Source organism: Tamandua tetradactyla, chromosome 15 (genome assembly GCF_023851605.1).
Source record: "Tamandua tetradactyla isolate mTamTet1 chromosome 15, mTamTet1.pri, whole genome shotgun sequence".
NCBI lineage: Eukaryota > Metazoa > Chordata > Mammalia > Pilosa > Myrmecophagidae > Tamandua > Tamandua tetradactyla.
In genome coordinates, this window is record NC_135341.1 from 38,686,388 (window position 1) to 38,703,841 (window position 17,454).

The window sequence follows — 17,454 nt, forward strand, 5'->3', positions numbered from 1 at the left end:
AAGAGCAGGGCTCTGGGTCAGCTGGGAATCAGACTGAGTCTGCATGTTGGATATAGGGACAATGCAGAGCAAGGAGCCTCGATGTCTCAGTCTCTGGGAAGGCAGGGCAGTTGGAGGTAAGTTGGGGCAGAGGTTTTGTTTGTTTTTTCTACCAATTCTAGATCTGACTTGAAGATTCCCTGGGAAGCTTATTAAAACACAATGCTGGGTGCCACCCCTAGAGTTTCTCATTCAGTAGATCTGGAGTGGTGCCTGAGAATCTGCATTTCTAACAAGTTCCCAGGTGATGCTGAGGTTGCCGGTCTGGGGACCACACTGAGAGCCAGTGGCCTATGGAAAGAAAATGAGAACTGAGTCTTAATACTTGGGGTTAGTTGCAACTCTACCACTTGCAAACTGCGAACCTTGGGCAGTTTCATCAATTGGGAAAAGTAAGACATGCTTGCTCTACTCATTTTGCATGGCTGTGGTTAGGGAAAAAATGGGAATGTTTGAAAGAAGGCTTTGCAGAGAGTTCTGTAGATGTTGGCTGTTAGAGAAGCCCCTGCCCTCTGAGGTCTGAGATGGCAGGGGACAGGTCCATTAGAGACAAACCTAGAGCAGGGTAGTAAAGCCTTAACTGCAGCTGTCTCCGTGTCCCACTCAGAGAGGTTTTTTAACGAGGGAATGGACAAAAGGGAAGATGGACTCAGCGGAAGTTGTCTCACCTCACAAAAGGGCACCACCATGTGTACCAAACCCAACTCATCCATTTGGGATAGCAAGAACTCTTAGGGCAGAACATGATACTCCAAGGGCTTGCATTTGACCAGGTGGTACATTAACTTGTCAAAAGTCTAGGCATCTATAGTTTCAGGTATAGTTTTAAGGAATCATTAGCAGTCCAAATTCCCTCAAAAGAATTCAGAAGCTTACCAAACTTGGCAGTGGCAGGAGTTACTAAGGCCAAACCTTGAAAACCATAGTAACTAAAAGCTAAAGGGACAAAAGCTTAAACAGAAAGACCCAGCCTGGAAAACAGGGCCAGGGCCCTTTATAGTGCTTCATTAAGCCCTTGTTGTAGCACTCTGCTCTGACATCTACCTAGTCAGCATGAGGCTGAAATGATATAACTCCAAAGTGGAGGGGTATATACAAATAACAATGGCCATGAGTTCACTGTTAAAGCTGGTTAATAGGTACACAGGGGTTCGTTATACTATTTTCTCTATGGTATAGAGAAAACACTAAATGTATTTAATCAGAAAACACACTTCAAACATATGTTTAAAATTATGTTAGAAAAAAAAAGTGTCTAGCTGTGCCAATCAACTAGTTGGTTCTTGAGAGAGAACTCTTTATCCCTGTTTCCTATTTCATTTACTTTAACTGGCCTCTAACAGCATCACTTTGAAAAAATACTTTACCCCTACAAACCTCACTGCCTTCTGTAGAATAAGGGCAACTCCTTAGGCCAGCTCTTGGAACCCTTATGACTCTGTGATCTTCTGTGGTCTAGAGCAGAGGTTGGAAAACTACAACCTGAGGACCAAAACTGGCCCACTGGCTATTTTTATAAATAAAGCTTTATTGTCACAGCCATGATCATTTGTTTACATATTATCTATGGTTGCTTTCATGTTCCAATGGCTGCAATAGAGATCATATGACCCAGAAAGCCTAAAATATTCAATATCTGGCCCTGTATAGAAAAAGTCTGCAGACCCTTGTTCTAGAGGACCACAAAGAAAGTTAGAGAGGCTGAGACTTAGGGGCACTTTCCCTGCTTCAGGATCTTCTGTCAGACACACTTCCTTTCTATCAACATTAAGCCTTCTCTTCCACATTATTTTGGGAAAGAAAGTTGACCCCTTTGCCTGTGAAAGGTGAGAAATTCTGGCAAAAGAAAAGGTTTACTGGCTCCAAGACCTATCCATCTACTTCTGGTTTAAATTTGCTAAACCACCACATCTAGCAGCATGGAGTTAAGGTGTAAAGTATCTGCTGAATACATAGGAAGGTGTTTTAGGATACTAAACTTTGGAGGCATCAGGAAAAAATAACAGGAGGAAGCCCAAGATAGTGCAGACTTTGGGATCAACCACAGAACTTGTGCAGGGAGGGTGAAAGAGACCACTGACACTTGAAGAAACCAAAGGTCTCACCCAACATTATGGCAACTTAGCCATAGTTAGATATTGTACAGATGATTAAAATGGCAAGAAATAGTCCACTTGGTTGGCAAAGGGGAGGGCAAGAGGGAGCTACCATCCCCACTAGGGAATGATCCTGACCATCCCCACTAGGTCACGCATCCTCATCCTCATGGCTTTCCCGTCCACATATGGGAAGCCACAAGGTTCAGTGAGGTAAATCACCACATCAAGAAAAGGGGGCATATCTGCATGAGAGAATGGACAGAAGAGACCAGCCATGTAGCCCTCAAGATCCTCCCAGAGAGAGTGCAATCCCACAATGCTTTCTAGTGTTCTATGTCTCAAATCTGGGTGGGTGGGGCAGTCTTAGAAGTAAGTTTCTTGATATATACACCCTTTACCTTGGAAGAAAGCCTTGATAACTGGTTGGCAACTGAATGGGACGTAGGTTGGGAAGGATGGTGGTAGCTTATTCCCAGTTGAAAATTTGACTGTGACGTGCACTGTGACTCTATTCAAGTAACCACCATTTTCTGGGTGCTGTTCCTTATTTGAACATCAGAGACACTGTTTCTGCCACATACCTCCTTCTTAAGGGTAGAGGCACCAGTGAAGATTCTAGGGAATTAGAAAACATAGTAGAAAGGCCCAATATCATATATGGGCTAAGAGGTCTGCTACTTCTGTAAAGCAGACATAGAGGCAAGTACTCTTTCTAGCTAAGAGAGAGAAAGAGATGGCAAAAGACGCACACTCCCAGGGATGCCTTCTGGAGGCACAGCTGTGAGGAGCAACAATCAGACTCAGGTGGTCTGTGGTTCTCTGGGGAAGAGAGAGCATGGCGACTGTTGGACTGCCCATCTCCAAAGCATTCTCTTCTGCCTGTGTTCAAGGAGGTGCTGCCTAGCCAGACTGCTTGATTAACCCTGACTAACTGTCTTCAAGCTCAGCCAAAGCACATCTTACACTCTTAGAGCCACTCACCTGACATGTTGGAAATGTTAACGTTCAGTCTTTTTGAGTAACATGGCATTTTAAGAAAGAAAAAAAAGGGCAATCAACTCTTGTTTTGGCAATGGTAGTGGGGTGGCATTTCTAAAACCTAAATCAAATGGCCAGAGGGGCTGGAAGTGTTTATTTCTATACTGCTGTCCACAGATAGAATGTATGTAGTAGGAGGGCAGGCCCTGTGGAAACCACGTGGGAACATGGCAGCACCCCAGAAACTGAGGTGCTCTGTGCTCCCCACACCCTTCCTGAGTTCTTCACCTTCAAAGCACTTTACAGACAGACTCTAGAGTGGACATGCTGTCTTGAGTGGAGGCGAAGACTCTAGGACTGAAAATAGTGCCCTTTCCACCAGTCAACCGGAGGAAGAGTGTGGACAGGCAGCCTACAGGGCAGAGAAGAGAGACTGTCCAGCAAGGAGGCTGTCAAGTGAGGAGGCTGCTAAGAGCACTCATCATATGAGACCTCACAAAGATCTAAGCCTAAGGGCAGAGTAGAGGTGCTCACAGGGAAGAGCATCCCTGAGTCCTATTACTGGCCCTGACCCTGTGTCTCAATGAGACCGCAGGTGAGCTGTCACTTGTTTGGGTAGTCTGACATTCTCCTCAAATAAAAAGGAGAGCACAGCTTACCAAATGGACTGAGAGGCAGATTGTAATGTCAGTAAAGTACTTTGAAGTACAGCGAAGGGTGGTGTTGAGGGTGGTGGTGGTGATGGTAGGGGATACGGAAGTGATATGCCAGGCATCCCCGAATTCCCCAAGAAAGAGGGCACTGGGCCAAGTCAGCACTCTCTGTTCTGGCCCTGCTACAAACACCATGCTTTCTCTGAATCAAATGAACCAGAATTGCTGGGAGCAACAAGGCCTAGGCCCTGATGATTCTCCACTCTGATGCTCAATATCCAAACTGAGCTAAGATTTGTTTCTGGCCATGCAAGAGGCCCAAGGAGATGGTAGGGTCCAAGTCATATGGCCAAGAATCATGAATAACTCAGACCTTTCCAAATGATCTCTCCTTCAGGCTTCTAAGAGCTCTGCTAACTCCACTCCTCACTCATTTTCTAGAGGCCCATGGCCCTGGCACCCAGGCTCCCATTGCCACCCATCTCTCCACAAACCCTGGACCAAGCTGGTGTTAGAGGCAAGGCTCCTCCCTTACCTCGAGAGATGGTCCCTCCAGGGGCAGGGTTGACACACATGGGTGGAAGGCGGGGTGGGGGAAGTTTGCACTGACGCTGCCTGTGCTGGGCCCGATCTGGGAAAAGAGAAAGGGCATTAAGGTGACTTGTTCTCACCCCTCACAGTTATGGACCCCCAGAGCATCCTCATGGAGCTTTAGGCAACAATCTGGAGCCAGGCCCAGATTCTAAGAAACAATGCCAACAATCCCACGCAGGAAGAAGGCCTTCATCTTATATAGACACAATACACAACAGCCTTGGAAAAGTTCCCTCTTGACTCTGAAGAAAGCCCTCAAAACCTCCCAGCCCCTGTTCCCTTAGCTATCTGCTATAAATTGAACACCCCTTTTGAGTACTTCGCTATAGTCTTGAGTTGTGACCATAAGCAGGACAGCAGTTGAGAGTTGAGTGCAATGGTCCCATGGAAACTCATGAGATCATCTGGCTTCCATGCATGGTAGTTATCCCTGCATTTGCTAAGGGTTCCTTAAACAGTCACCTCAGCCATCAGATCTCAAATTATTCTTTCCCTGTAAGAACTAGGCAAGAAAGGGATTTGGTTTCCCTTGAGATCCAAGACCAGCAAGGCTCTCTCTTTCTCACAGTTAACAGCTTGCCATTTCAAATTTGTCTACTCATTTGAAGACTAAATGCTACTTAGTGGTGGCCAAATTATTTAAGAAGTTCCAATAGTTTGATAGACATGAACTAAAATTAAGATACTTGCAGAGCCTTTTCCATAGGAAGGTGGAAATGGATGGGTAAGGGAGTCTTAAGGTCCTTTCAATCATTAAATGGTGAAAACATCAAAGAATCACTGGCCTGTGGAAAAAGGCATATGAGCTCTTCATTCTCTTGGTCCCACTGGTTTCTGTGTAATGAATGGTGTAGGAGGGCATCGAGGAGAGACAGCCTCACACAACACATACTTGAGAAACAGCCAGTTTTGTTACAATGATGCCCATTTCTATAATGAAATTAGCTCATAAACAATTGATAAATAGGGGAATGAGATCAGTAAAACAGAAAAATCACATTGGGACCAAGTGTTCTAAGTCAAGGGGAGTTAAAGAAAAAAAAAAAAGCACGAGTAGAATTAAAACTGTCAGCAGGAAAAGTAAAGCCCTTTCTGCTATGTTTTAAATATAAATAAAAGTAAGTTCCCATGGAGACTCAAGATGGTAGATAGATGGGTGTTCACTGCACAAGTTTTTCATATTTTTGAAAATTTTCATAATAAATGTTGATAAGGGGGAGTGATAGTCCTGTATTCAGGCGCTCCTCCCCAAGACTTCCAGCTGTGCACCCCTCCTTGATAGCAGCCTCCCTAGCTCAGAACTCCACTTCCACCTGCACTGCTACAGCAACTGCCAGCTCTGTTCTCAGAGTGCTTTTTGTACATTTTTAAGTGTCACACTGAGCTGCCTGCCCAGGAGGTCCAAAGCATCTTCCCAGGCACCACTTACTCTTTTGGTCAGACTCTGATGATAAAGGTACAGATGCGTAGCCCCAGCTCTATTTTTCCCTTAAGTGATATTTTTGAAGAAAACGTACAGTGTTATAGGAGAAATGCCTGTAGGGTCTTCTGGAACAAAGTGCTGGGGATCAAGGTTTACCTTGGATCTAACTGCAAGCTACGGTTGCCTTGAAGCTAAAGTTGGAAATGACCAGCTCAACCTCTCTGTTCCCGTTTGAGGAGGGTCCTCATTCATAGGATACTGGATTTAGAAGAAAAAGAATAAATGACTTGATGATTACTTATTATCTTATTAAGCATTTACAGCAATTGAGGGAAAGTTGTTAGAATCCCACAACAGCATCACTGAGCCCTCTTCTGACCTGGAGCAGGAGGAAAAATGCCTGCTACTAATCCAGGGTTTTTCAAACTCTTGTGCTGAGTGCAGAAGACTCAGTTTGCCCATTGTGGCCTGATTCTGACAGCTTTACACCTCAGAGATCAGACACTTGTGTTAAGATGCTGAGAGGGTCAATAACAAGTCATTTACCAGGCACTCAAGCATTCCAGTTATGAGGTGCTGAAAGCTCTGGCGAATTACATAATAGGAAAGGTGGTAGCCATAAGATCCAGTGGGCCACTGTTCAAAATTCTGGGTGCAACTGCTAGAGCTGCTACCAACTGAACTATCAAATGGTCCATCCTATTGAGATTGTAAGCTCCTGAGTACCAAGAAGCATCTTTTAAATGCAGCATCTCCATTCTAACATGTCATACACAGCAGATGCTCAATCTTGCAGGCTCAAAGCACTTTGCATGCTGAGGCCCAACTATCATTCTCCAGCAGAACATCAGCTACAGGATTGCAAGCCAAATGGATAAACCTACTCATATTTACCATGGTCTGCCACGCCAAAGACCAAGGGCTGAGCACAGACCACAAGTCAGGTGATTTTCCAACATCATCTTTAAACTTCACTATACTCCTCAGGATAGGGGCTTAAAAACAGGATTAGGTAAGTTAACACCTTGCAAGTATGAGTAGGGGCCAGTGGCAAACCACAGTCAGTGACTCAGGAGCCCAGATTTACACTATGTAACATTTCCTTTCAAGATTCATGACACCCTAGGAGGTTCATAATCTTGTCATTAGGAAAAAACAAACATGTAAAAAGAAGACTCTGTAAGAGGAAAAAAACAGAACCTACAACAATAAGATGCCCCAAAGCCACAAACGACCAATTGCCAAGGTCATGATGCAAAACACAAGTGTTACCAGCTTTCAAAAGTTAAGAGAGGGCATTTGGCTTTATACTCAGAAAACCACCAAAAGATGGGTGTGCTTGAGGGAAAATATTCAAGGTGGTGACTCTCTGATTGATGGCTTTCCCTGAAACATTCAAGCATAAAATGGTTATTATTAAGAATACTCCTACTGGTACAGAAAGGAAGGAACCAAATCAGACTGTTCTGTCCTAAAGCTATGTAATAATAACATGGGCGTGTGTTTAACCAGATGTTAGGCCCTGTTCTAAGCTTTTTATATGAAATAACTTATTGATCCTTGGAAGTATCCTATGCATTGGTCCACCTAAATCATGAGGCAATGGAGGCATAGAGAGGCTTAGTTACCTGCCCAAGTCTCCCCAACCAGTGAAGAACAGAGCTGCCATGTGAACCAGGCATCTGGGTCTGGAGCCTCTATTCAGTGAGCCTCTCTTGCCTCCCACTAAACTGATGAAATCCTATTGACCCTAAATCCCCAGCCTAGAAAGTAAGATCCCAAATGCTATAAGGGAATTTTTCATATTTTTGAGAATTTTCACAATAAAATGTGATGGGGAGAGTGGTAGTCCTGCATTCTCTTTCATCCCTACCATCTCCCTATCATACCAGAGAGATAAATAACATAGGAAAAAGGAGGCTTGTGATTGTACTGGTCTCTCCATCTTTTTATACAGTCAGAAATATTAATGCAGAGATACTCCTTCCACATGAAAAACTTATTTTCGTTTTTTACAAGTGGGGGAACAAGAAATCCCATGATTAATAGGTAAACACACATAAATTCTGTGATACTTAATTTTCAAATCAAAATGTGCTACCCACACTAATCTCAAAGCTCAAATTTTCCCTTCTCAGACACAGTTAATCAACAAAAGCAAGACAATAGAGAATGATTATTTATGCAATATGAAAACAGATAAAGTGGCTAAAGAAATCAGGGAGGCAGGAAGTAACTGCTCTGGGCCCTGGTACATCCAACCTTCCTTCTGGCACCATTCAGTGGGTTACATAGAGCACCACTTGGCCAGGGTTCCCATGCCTCCAGGAACATAACTTGAAGAGGAGAGAAAACTAGCAGTTGCCAAAGTTGTGGAAGGCCCTGTTACAGTTCTCATTTATTTATAAAATAGGCTCAGACAGGAGCCTCAGGGCCAGCTTCCACACAGACTCCTGGCCTTTCACTCTTTCATCACTGAAGGAGAAAGGCCATGCTCCCCTCTAAGACATACAAAGCCCTCCAGGATCTGGCGCCTGAAACCCTGAAGCCCTAACCAGCTCTATCACTTGTAAGCAGTTCTTGAGCCCTGCTCTATAACCCTGCCATAGTGTATGCTACTTCCCACCTCCTCTGCTGGAGAGCACTGATCTCTTGTTTCTAAGGTCACTTTGCCATAGTTGCTATGACCAATAGCATAACAATTACTCTATCTAGCTATGTTCACCAGCATTTACTGAGGCCTAACATGTACAACATGCTGTGCTAGGTACTATGGATGATCAGAAATGAACACAACAGGATTTGGCTGCAGAGAGCTTCCAATCTAGTAAAAAGTGACTAATTTGGAATAGATTAAGCACAAGAAATTACAGATATGGTGCTGCGGACACTTAGAGAGAGGAGTGATTGCATTTGGCTGATAGAATCATGGAAGGTTCATGAAGGAGACCATGTAAAACATTGGCCTAGAAGAATAAGTAGGATTTCAGCAAGCAGCAAGTACGTGAGAGAGGGCATCAGGAAAGAGTGGAGGGCAAATGTGTGCAAAGGCCTGGGCAAGGGGAAGCACGGGGTTATAAGTACCATGCTGTCAAGGAGGGCTACGGGAAAAAAATAAGGAGGACTAGGAAAGGATTTTGGAAAGTTACCCAAAGATGGAGTTCAAGGACTACACACTACTAGTTAGAAGGATTTTTTTCAGAGCTTCAGAGCTGCCTATTACTGGGAGGAGAGGCAAGAGATCACAAGCACAGTTACGAGCGAGTGAGTAAACAGTTAATTTCTTACCTTTTCTGAATGAGTCCAGGCTGAACATTTCTGGCCAGGAGGGAAAGCTGGAATCCTGAGAAGGAAGGCCAAAAGGCAATGGTGAATATTCCTGGTCCAGGAACCCACAGAAGTGTTCAAAAACATAGAAGCACTGTCCAGAAGAAAAATGAAGCTCTTCACTAATCAACCCTAACTGCTGTTCCCCATTGTTAAGGATGGGAATGCCAGCTCTACTCTCAGTAATTATAAGTCCTTATTTCTTTCTAATTAGGAGCTTACTTTTTTACTCTGTCCTAAAACTCTCAGAACCCTGTTAAAGACATATGATTTCTGCCCCATCTCATCACTTGCAGATTTCCCTGGGACTTCCAGGAAGAAAAGAAATTCTACATGGATCCTTCTCTCACACGGTATTGGGAAATGGGACTGATGACTGCTTTACAGACAAACTGGCCTACTGGCTTTTCAAAAAACCTAGTCAACCTCCTAGGAATGGGATGTGACTGACAGTATCAAAGAGTAACTGTACAGTTATTCAGAATAAAAAACTTTTCAAAGTAGCATGTCAGAAATAGATAACATCAAATTAAAGCTTAATTGGTGGCCAAAAATTCTGGCGCATTTGCTCATTAATACATCTACTCGAGGAATATGCCTACAGAGTAGAAAACATAAAACAAACAAACAAACAAAAACTAGAAAGTAACATCTCTACCTTAACGATTTCATTTTAAAAAGTACTCAAACTCAAACTTAACAGTGTTTGATAATGGAATGCTCCTGGGTTAGCTGCCATAACTTTACGTAGCCTTAGTCTAAACATATCTACACAGTGTTTTAGGAAATCAGGATAATGTCCAACATTACTAGGAGTCTAATGGCGCCTACACTCCTGCTCCTGACTGCTGTTCCCTCTCATTTTCAAATCATGGGGAGGTGGGGGTGGAGGGCTGACCTGGGGCCGAATCTTTCAGGTCCATAGCAGGTCTGCCCTGATGGCCTCCTCTCCCCCAGGGATGCCGGAAATTTCAGCAGATAGGCTATGGTAGCTCAGAGAGAAAACTTTAATACAATAGCAACAGTGATACAATTTACTTCAGAAAGTTACATTCTATAGACTCCCTCTATCCAAATTCAAAGGAAAAGGGTATAATTTGAGATTCTACTTTTAAGAAAAATTGGAATATTATAAAATCTAAGACATCTCAACCAATTATTTATTATTATTATTATTTATTATTTAAGAAACAATATTTTCTTGCTAAGAAATTGTAAGTTAATATGCTTGTAAATAAACTCTTAGTTTGCTATTAAAAAGTCCTTGATCCTTGCCAGGCCAACTAAAACTCTTATACCACTATCTTTTTCTGTACTGGTCTAAAAAACTATCATATGAAATTCAAGACAGGATCTCTTAGAGACAGTTTACAAAGCTCCAGGATGTTTCATAAAGATTCAAAAGAAAGTTGCCTTCCTTTTAATACAATATTATGTTAAAAATCTTTGTGGTTCACATTTTCTCTTAAATAATTTAGAGATAAGTAAAATTCTGTTATGTCAAGATTTACTGCATAATGCAACATCACTTAACTCTAGGAAGAGTCACTGTGGGATAATTCCAGGACAGAAAGATTCCTCGATGGCCAATGTAAAAGGATGCCCCTCTTCCAAAGTCAGTCATAAATGGACTTGATACATGCCCCTTCCTTTACAGTGTGGCCGATCACTAGACCTACCAATGCTGTGAATGCATGGCTAAATCAACTTACCTTACAAGAGCAGTGACAATCTCAGATTTTGTAGACTTTTAAACTGGAGCTGAAGTTTCTCCTTGCTATTCCTCATCACGAGGCTGGGCCTCCTCCTGGGAAGTACAATCCAGGTCATTCAAACGGTGACCCCCCTCAGGGAAAGAAAGTTGCTCCAATCATTGAACTTCACTTACTAACTCTAACAACAAGGACAATATTCATTAGTGGCATGAAATGCACACACTGGACTCACTGTCCTCACTTCAGGACTTGCCATGACCCATCAAATTGTGAGCTGTCCTAATACCTGGGCTATACCAAGAAAGAAATGTCACAGTAAAAAGGGCTTGTCAGCCTGAAAAGCATTCTCTCCAAACCCAGAGCAAAACCTGCTTCAGTTTTGAGTGCTAATTCCATGTTTATAAGACAAACTCAAGTAGTGTAGATAATGAAGCCCTAAATGTTAAATAGCATTTTTACAGTTTGCAAAGTAGTTCCATAGACTATGTCATTTATTCCACGCAACTACCCAGTGAGGCAGGAATTCTTTCCAAAAGAAGGAAACTGAGGCACAGAAAGTAATACAACTTGCCTAAAATCCCCCAGCTGGCACAGGCCAGAATGGAAATCTGCATTTACAGAGTAGCTTTCCATGCTTTCCAAAGCTTTCCAGGCTTATACTATATAGTTTTTCTTATTTCTAGGATATCAGGCTGTTGCCTAAATGTTCCATGGTTCAATCCTTGAAAGAATATTTTACAATCCCATCTTCAAAAGGTAGAAAGGGGTGAGCAGGGTCCATCTGATAAAGCTTTGGACCACAGCCATACAAATTGAAACACTGGAGAGTAAATATCCTTGGGGGTAAAAGGACAACTTGCATAGGCAGCAAAGGATGTAGTTTCTGCACATTAAACATCTACACAAATAAAAAGCACTACTATAAATCTTAACTAAGATATCTTGAAAAGAGTCATCCCTCCTGAAAACTCCGAAACACTTCGAGATTCAAGAGTGAATTACATTAAAAGATGTAGTCAAGACTACAATGACAGTGAGGTCATTGCTGTCCGAGAATCTGCAAGGGAAACTAGCACACAACAGTCTCATCTCCTTCTGGCCACTAAGCTGGTTGAGAGCCTGCAACAGTGTATGGCAAAAGCCCCTATGGACTGGGGTTATAAAGTGGGCCAACCTCTATCTTGCAAAATCACAATCAGGTGACCAATGTTGCTACACGAGGACTAGATAGTCAGCATGCTCACGCTATACTCCTGGCTTAGGGGTTCTGAAGACCTTTGGGACTCCAGTTCACTGCAAACAAAGGACCCAACATGCATTAGGTCTTTCCCTGCGAAATGGGGCAAGCCACCACGAGCAAACAAAGAAGACCTTATCCATTTGCCTCCCCCAGTAACACGGACGGCGCAAAAGGGGACAAGCCAGGGAGGCCACAATGCACCAGGCCTCCCTCTGGAGGAACGGTCCAGGAGGCACCGAGGGCAGACAAAGGTCCCAGGGCACTTCGGGGGCTTCCGCCAGGCCCTGCCTAGAGCAAACGGAGCATCCCCTGAGGCGAGGGCGTCGTTGCGCCAATGAAGCTGCCTCTCCCGCGGTCCCCGCGGAGTCCCAGACTGCGAGGCCCGCCCCGACGGACCGGTCTGGCCCCCGCCCCCGCCCGGCTCCATGGCAACGGCAGGCCGAGGCCTGGCTGCCCACAACTCGGCCAGGCCGGCTTCCCGGGCAGGCCTAGGATGCCCGGCCTGTTCTTCGGGCCCGCCCGCTTCTCCACCCCACACTCCGCCAGGCCAGTAGTCGGACCCGAGACCCTCCTCGCGCCGACCACCCAAGGCCGCAGCAGGGGCCTCAAAGGGCCACAAAAAGGAAGAATAAAAAGCCCAATTCACCTGTTGTTACAGATGTGAAACAAGCCTCGGTGCACCGCGCATGAGCCGCGGCCCCCCCCCCACCGCGGCCGGACTACAACTCCCACCAGCGGCGGCGCGACCCCTTCCGGGTCCCGTGGCGGAAGTCCCGCCGGCCGCCCCGGCGCTCCCCTCAGACTGCCACCCGCCCGTCTCCCGCCCAGGGCCCCATGTCTCAACAGGTCTCGAGGGGGCCCCCATCCAGGGTTCACAGAGGGAACTCAGGGCTCACGGCGGCGGGCGGCCAACCCTAGGCCAGAGCCCACCTCCAGGTCCAACGGGGCGTGGCCTCGACGGGTGGGGGCGGGACTTCCGCCGAACTCACAGAGCAAAGGGGCGTTCAGGCGGCTCTAGAGTCGCTAAAGAAGCACCTCTGCAGCTGGAGGGGGCCGCCCGGTAGGGCTTCACACCTCAGCTCTTCTCCCAACGTTTTAGCTTTCGACGGTGTGAGAGCGGGGAGGGCCCTTGGGTCCCCGAGCGAGTGAGTAAACAGGCGGGATCAAGGCTGAGTCGGGAAAGAAATCCAGCTCGGCCTGCGGTATTCCACTCGCTTTGCCCGCTACTGTACGTTGCCAGTTGTCATCTCCATTTCCCCTTCTCTTTTCTTAGTGAGGTGAGAATTCTTGCCTCATAAGGTTATTGGGAGGGTAAAATCAGTGTGATGACGCGTTGTAAACTGTATAACGCAAGCAAAATGACAGGTGACACTTGCTGGTCATCACCTCCGAGAAGAGAGAAAGGGCATTGTCCCGGTTTTATGCTTCAGTCCACTAGATGAGGCTTGTGTATATGTCCAATGGAATTCCAGTGGAATCCAGTTTCAGAAGAGTAGTTCTGAGGCTGGGGCAGGATTTCAGAGCTAGGAAGACTTAGAATATGCTTTTAAGGTATGACATTTTTGCTAAGGGAGATATAAATAATTAGTGCTATATTCCTTCAATTTTGCGTGTAAACGATTAAATTCACCAAGTATATATGGTTTTTTTTTTCCTCTACATATTGGGCAGGAGGCTAAGAAGGAGGGAACATAAAAATTCTTTCAAATAAGTATTACTGTTTCTGAGCAGGGCATGTGCAATGTTGTTTGGGGAATATGGAGATCCGTGCATAGATATTTGAGTTGCTAGGTACGTGTAGAGGATACAAAGACCTTGTCCTTAAGGACTTAGAGCCAAGTAGGGAAGATGTCAACAGAGTGTGAAGCAAATAGGAAGTAATAAATGATGGAGAGGAGGTGTGAAGTTGCTACAGGAGTTTAATGGAGTGGTTACTCTTGAATGGCAATATCAGAGTGAAAGAACTGAGCAAAGACATCCACGTGGAACAAGGGGCAATTACTCAGTATCTGGATGAGGCCAGAGGGTTAGAGGAGATAAGAGCAGAAAAGTAGTTGGATTTTGACTTTGTTTGTAGTTACTTTGGAGCACAAAATAAGTACTTATTTTAGGAAGGTTATTCTAGAAGTGTGAGAGTAGAATTGGTTGGAAAAATAGAATCTGAAATACTAATTAGATGAGAGTTAATGTGGGACTCAGCCACATTGAGCAGTGAAAAAGGCAAGAAGGAAAGTAATGAGGAGATAGTTGTGGATCAGCAGCCTGTCCCTGGCCACAACGTGCTTGGAAAGAGGGCTTCAATATCTATATGAAGGTGACTGGAAGGATAATGCAACTGTTAACATAATTAAGACAGGAGTTGGAGAAGATTGAAGCTTCATTCAAATGATTGAAATGCTATTGCGAAAGCTAAGTGATAAAGGTATGGGCCCTGCTCTAAAGATAGTTATAATCTAGTAGAGAGAATGAAAAAGCATGCAAATAAATCTTAAATCAAGGCATAGAGAAAGTACTGTAAAAGAGGTACAAATGGAATACTAAATAATTTTCCTTATAATACATTTTAGATTTTTAGTTTTCTCTCTGAAGACCTTTTCCTTGTTCTTGAGCCCTGAACTAATCTTAATGAATGTTTCAGGTGAGGAATATAAAATGACCCATTTTATATTAAAGTGAAAGTCTTTGCCAATTAGTGTCTGTCTTTTTCCTTCCTTACCATATAGTTCACCTCCTCATCTTTCCTGGTCACTTCCTTATCACTGCCTGTCTTCCTATGCCAGTCCCTCGATTTTATTCTTTGCTAACACCTCTGTCCAGAAAGAAATTCACTTCTTCAGACAGTTTCCTACACATTCTTCAAGGCCCTCCTTTGAGCTCCTACGATAGTTTATTCTCTGTGTGGTAGCATGTAAAATATGTCTCCCACTCCTTGAATATGAGCTTCTTGAAGTTATACTTGTGTCCTCAATACCATGTAAGTGCTCTAGGCGCTACTTGGATAATGGCTTCCCTCCTTGAGATCTTTATTCTGTTGGACTCATGCCACCTAGCTTATTTTTCTTCTGGGTTCTTCAGTTTCTTAGAGTTGAAGGATTGGTGGAACCAATTTTATTTTACCTATTGTAGCAGAATACATGGCAAGGTTATCAAGCAACAAAAAATAGAGTGATAGTAGGATATAACTTTATGTCATGGGAACTAAAGCCATGAGAAGTGCGATCTAGGTCCTTTCCTGTTCCTAGACATTACTCTTTCCAAGTGCCTGAAGGAAATTATGATACCCCACTATTGCCAGCGCCAGGGTATTTCACCATCTTTTGTTGTGTTTCCCTTAAACCTGCCAATAGTCCCATTAGTAAACTCTGTTCAGTTGCCTTGTTTGAGGGTGTCATTTTTTCCCCCTCATGCTTATTATTCCAGACTAAGGGAACTTTGTAGGTACTTCATATTTGGTAGAATTTTGAAAAGGTTAAATATGTCCTTTCTGTGCTTTGTTGAAGTCAAAGTGAGTCAGTTGCAAAAGATATTATAGTTTAAAGAGATTCTTGAATCAGACCAAAGTTGAACCAGATGACTTTTTATTTTGGAGGGGTTGGGGGTGCATGGGCTGGGAATTGAACCCGGATCTCTTGCTTGGCAGGTGAACATTCTACCACTGAACCACCAGGTGACTTTTTTTTTTTAATTAATTAATTTTTTAATTCAAGCTACAAACACAAACATTATTATCATATGATCATTCCATTCTTGTTATATAATCAGTAACTCACAATATGATCACATAGTTGTATATTCATCATCATGATCATTTTAGAACATTTGCATCAATTCGGAAAAAGAAATAAAAAGAAAACATAAAAAAATTCATACATACCATACCCCTTACCCCACCCTTTCATCGATCACTAGCATTTCAATCTACTAAATTTATTTTAACATTTGTTAATTAAGACATGGAATTAATTTCCTTAATATGCAAAGAGAATTTACAGATTAATTTTTTAAAGCTTACACAATCCAATTTTTTAAAAAAGGTAGTGGGCATGAACAAACTGGTGACTAGCAGAAAATGTATTACATATAGCCATTAAAATTAAGAAAACAAAATTAACTTTGCTTATTTTTAAAAGCTAATTAAAGCTGTGGTACATTGAGTATTTTCTCCCTAGGTGTCAGTAAGATTTGTTCTTTCCATATGGGTCTCTGTGTAGGTGTCATCTCAAAGATGGTTTCACAGACCACCCTGTATATTTATTTACCTATCTATATTTGTTGCTTTCTCCCCTAGAATGAAAGATCCTTGAGGGCAGGACTTAATTATTTGTTCACCACTGTATCTTAAGCACCTTACACAGTGTCTGGCACCATTCAGAAGTAGGTACTGAATAAATGGTGTTGAAACAGTGAATGCTTTCACTTGGGAGACTGGCTCCAATTTATTAAAACAAGCACTCATACTCTATTGGGAAGACTATAAACTGGAAGTACATTTTTTAGAGGGTGGTTGGCAGTGTCTGTCAGATTTAACATGTGCATACCTGCTTCAGTTTCCTTGTCGCTATAGCAAATACCATGCAATGGTAAAAAAAAAAAAAGAAAAGAAAAGAAAAAGCAAGTTCTGTATTCAATAAGTTTACGATCCTTTGAAAGGGTTCTTAGGGAAACAGAACCAATGGAAATATGTCTCTGTGTGTGTCTGTATTGTGTAAATAGTATGAGATTTTTTAAAGGAATTGGGGATGGGCAAATCCAAATTGCATAGGGCCATTTGCAAGCTGAGACCACCACTGAAATGAAAGTTTTCAGTGAATTCCCTATGAAAAGCAGGCTGGCTGAAGTAGAGATGGAAATTCTCCCTTTGGACTTCTGAAATCATCATTTTGCCTATTAAATCCTTTAACTGATTAGATGAGACATCTCTCATTGTTGAAGACAGATTCCTCCGTTGATTGTAAATGTAATCAGTCATCAATGGAATCAACTTCCTGATGATTTAAACCAATGAAATGTTCTCACAGTAATAACAATCAGACCAGTGCTTGCTTGACCACACAACCAGATAACAAAACCTGGTCAAGTTGGCACATGGACTTAAATATCACAATCCCAATTATATTTTTCAAAAAGACTGTATGTTTGTACATAAGCTTATGTTAGCATAGAACATTTCTGGAAGGATATATCAAAATTCTTAATGGATAGCTGGGGCAGCATTTCATAGTTTTCTCTTTATCCTCTTCTGTATTGTTGGATTCTTTTTTCACCAGATGTAGATATTCCTTTTATAATTATAAAAATAGTAAAAATGAGCATTCACAATGTAGGGTTCCTAAAAAAGATTTGGTTATAATTGTATCCATTAACATGTAACCTAACTATGCATACA

General features: G+C 43.0%; 2 protein-coding genes and 1 long non-coding RNA gene across 5 annotated transcripts in view; 2 read left to right on the forward strand and 1 right to left on the reverse strand.

Moving 5' to 3' along the window:
- The window catches only part of LOC143657259 (ATP-dependent RNA helicase DHX30), a 32,153-nt gene extending 19,311 nt beyond the window's left edge, over positions 1-12,842 (reverse strand). For 2 of the 3 annotated variants that reach the window (XM_077129464.1, XM_077129463.1), the window contains exons 1-4: positions 12,715-12,842; positions 10,826-10,920; positions 9,075-9,129; positions 4,305-4,400 (exon numbers count right to left, since the gene is read on the reverse strand). In XM_077129464.1, the coding sequence (XP_076985579.1) occupies positions 4,305-4,400; positions 9,075-9,102 (124 nt within the window). In that variant the 5' untranslated portion in view covers positions 9,103-9,129; positions 10,826-10,920; positions 12,715-12,842. Of the gene's footprint in view, positions 1-3,119; positions 3,149-4,304; positions 4,401-9,074; positions 9,130-10,011; positions 10,119-10,825; positions 10,921-12,714 lie in introns of all 3 variants that reach the window. The other variant, XM_077129466.1, reaches the window with a different exon arrangement.
- LOC143657269 (uncharacterized) lies at positions 42-10,112 on the forward strand. The gene is made up of 3 exons (XR_013162784.1): positions 42-116; positions 9,094-9,295; positions 9,410-10,112. It is a non-coding gene; the product is annotated as an uncharacterized LOC143657269 (long non-coding RNA).
- A 214-nt stretch (positions 12,843-13,056) lies between the features above and the next one.
- The window catches only part of SMARCC1 (SWI/SNF related BAF chromatin remodeling complex subunit C1), a 251,121-nt gene continuing 246,723 nt past the window's right edge, over positions 13,057-17,454 (forward strand). The window contains exon 1 of the mRNA XM_077129473.1: positions 13,057-13,213. The gene's annotated coding sequence lies outside the window, so the exon portion shown is untranslated. The remainder of the gene's footprint in view (positions 13,214-17,454) is intronic.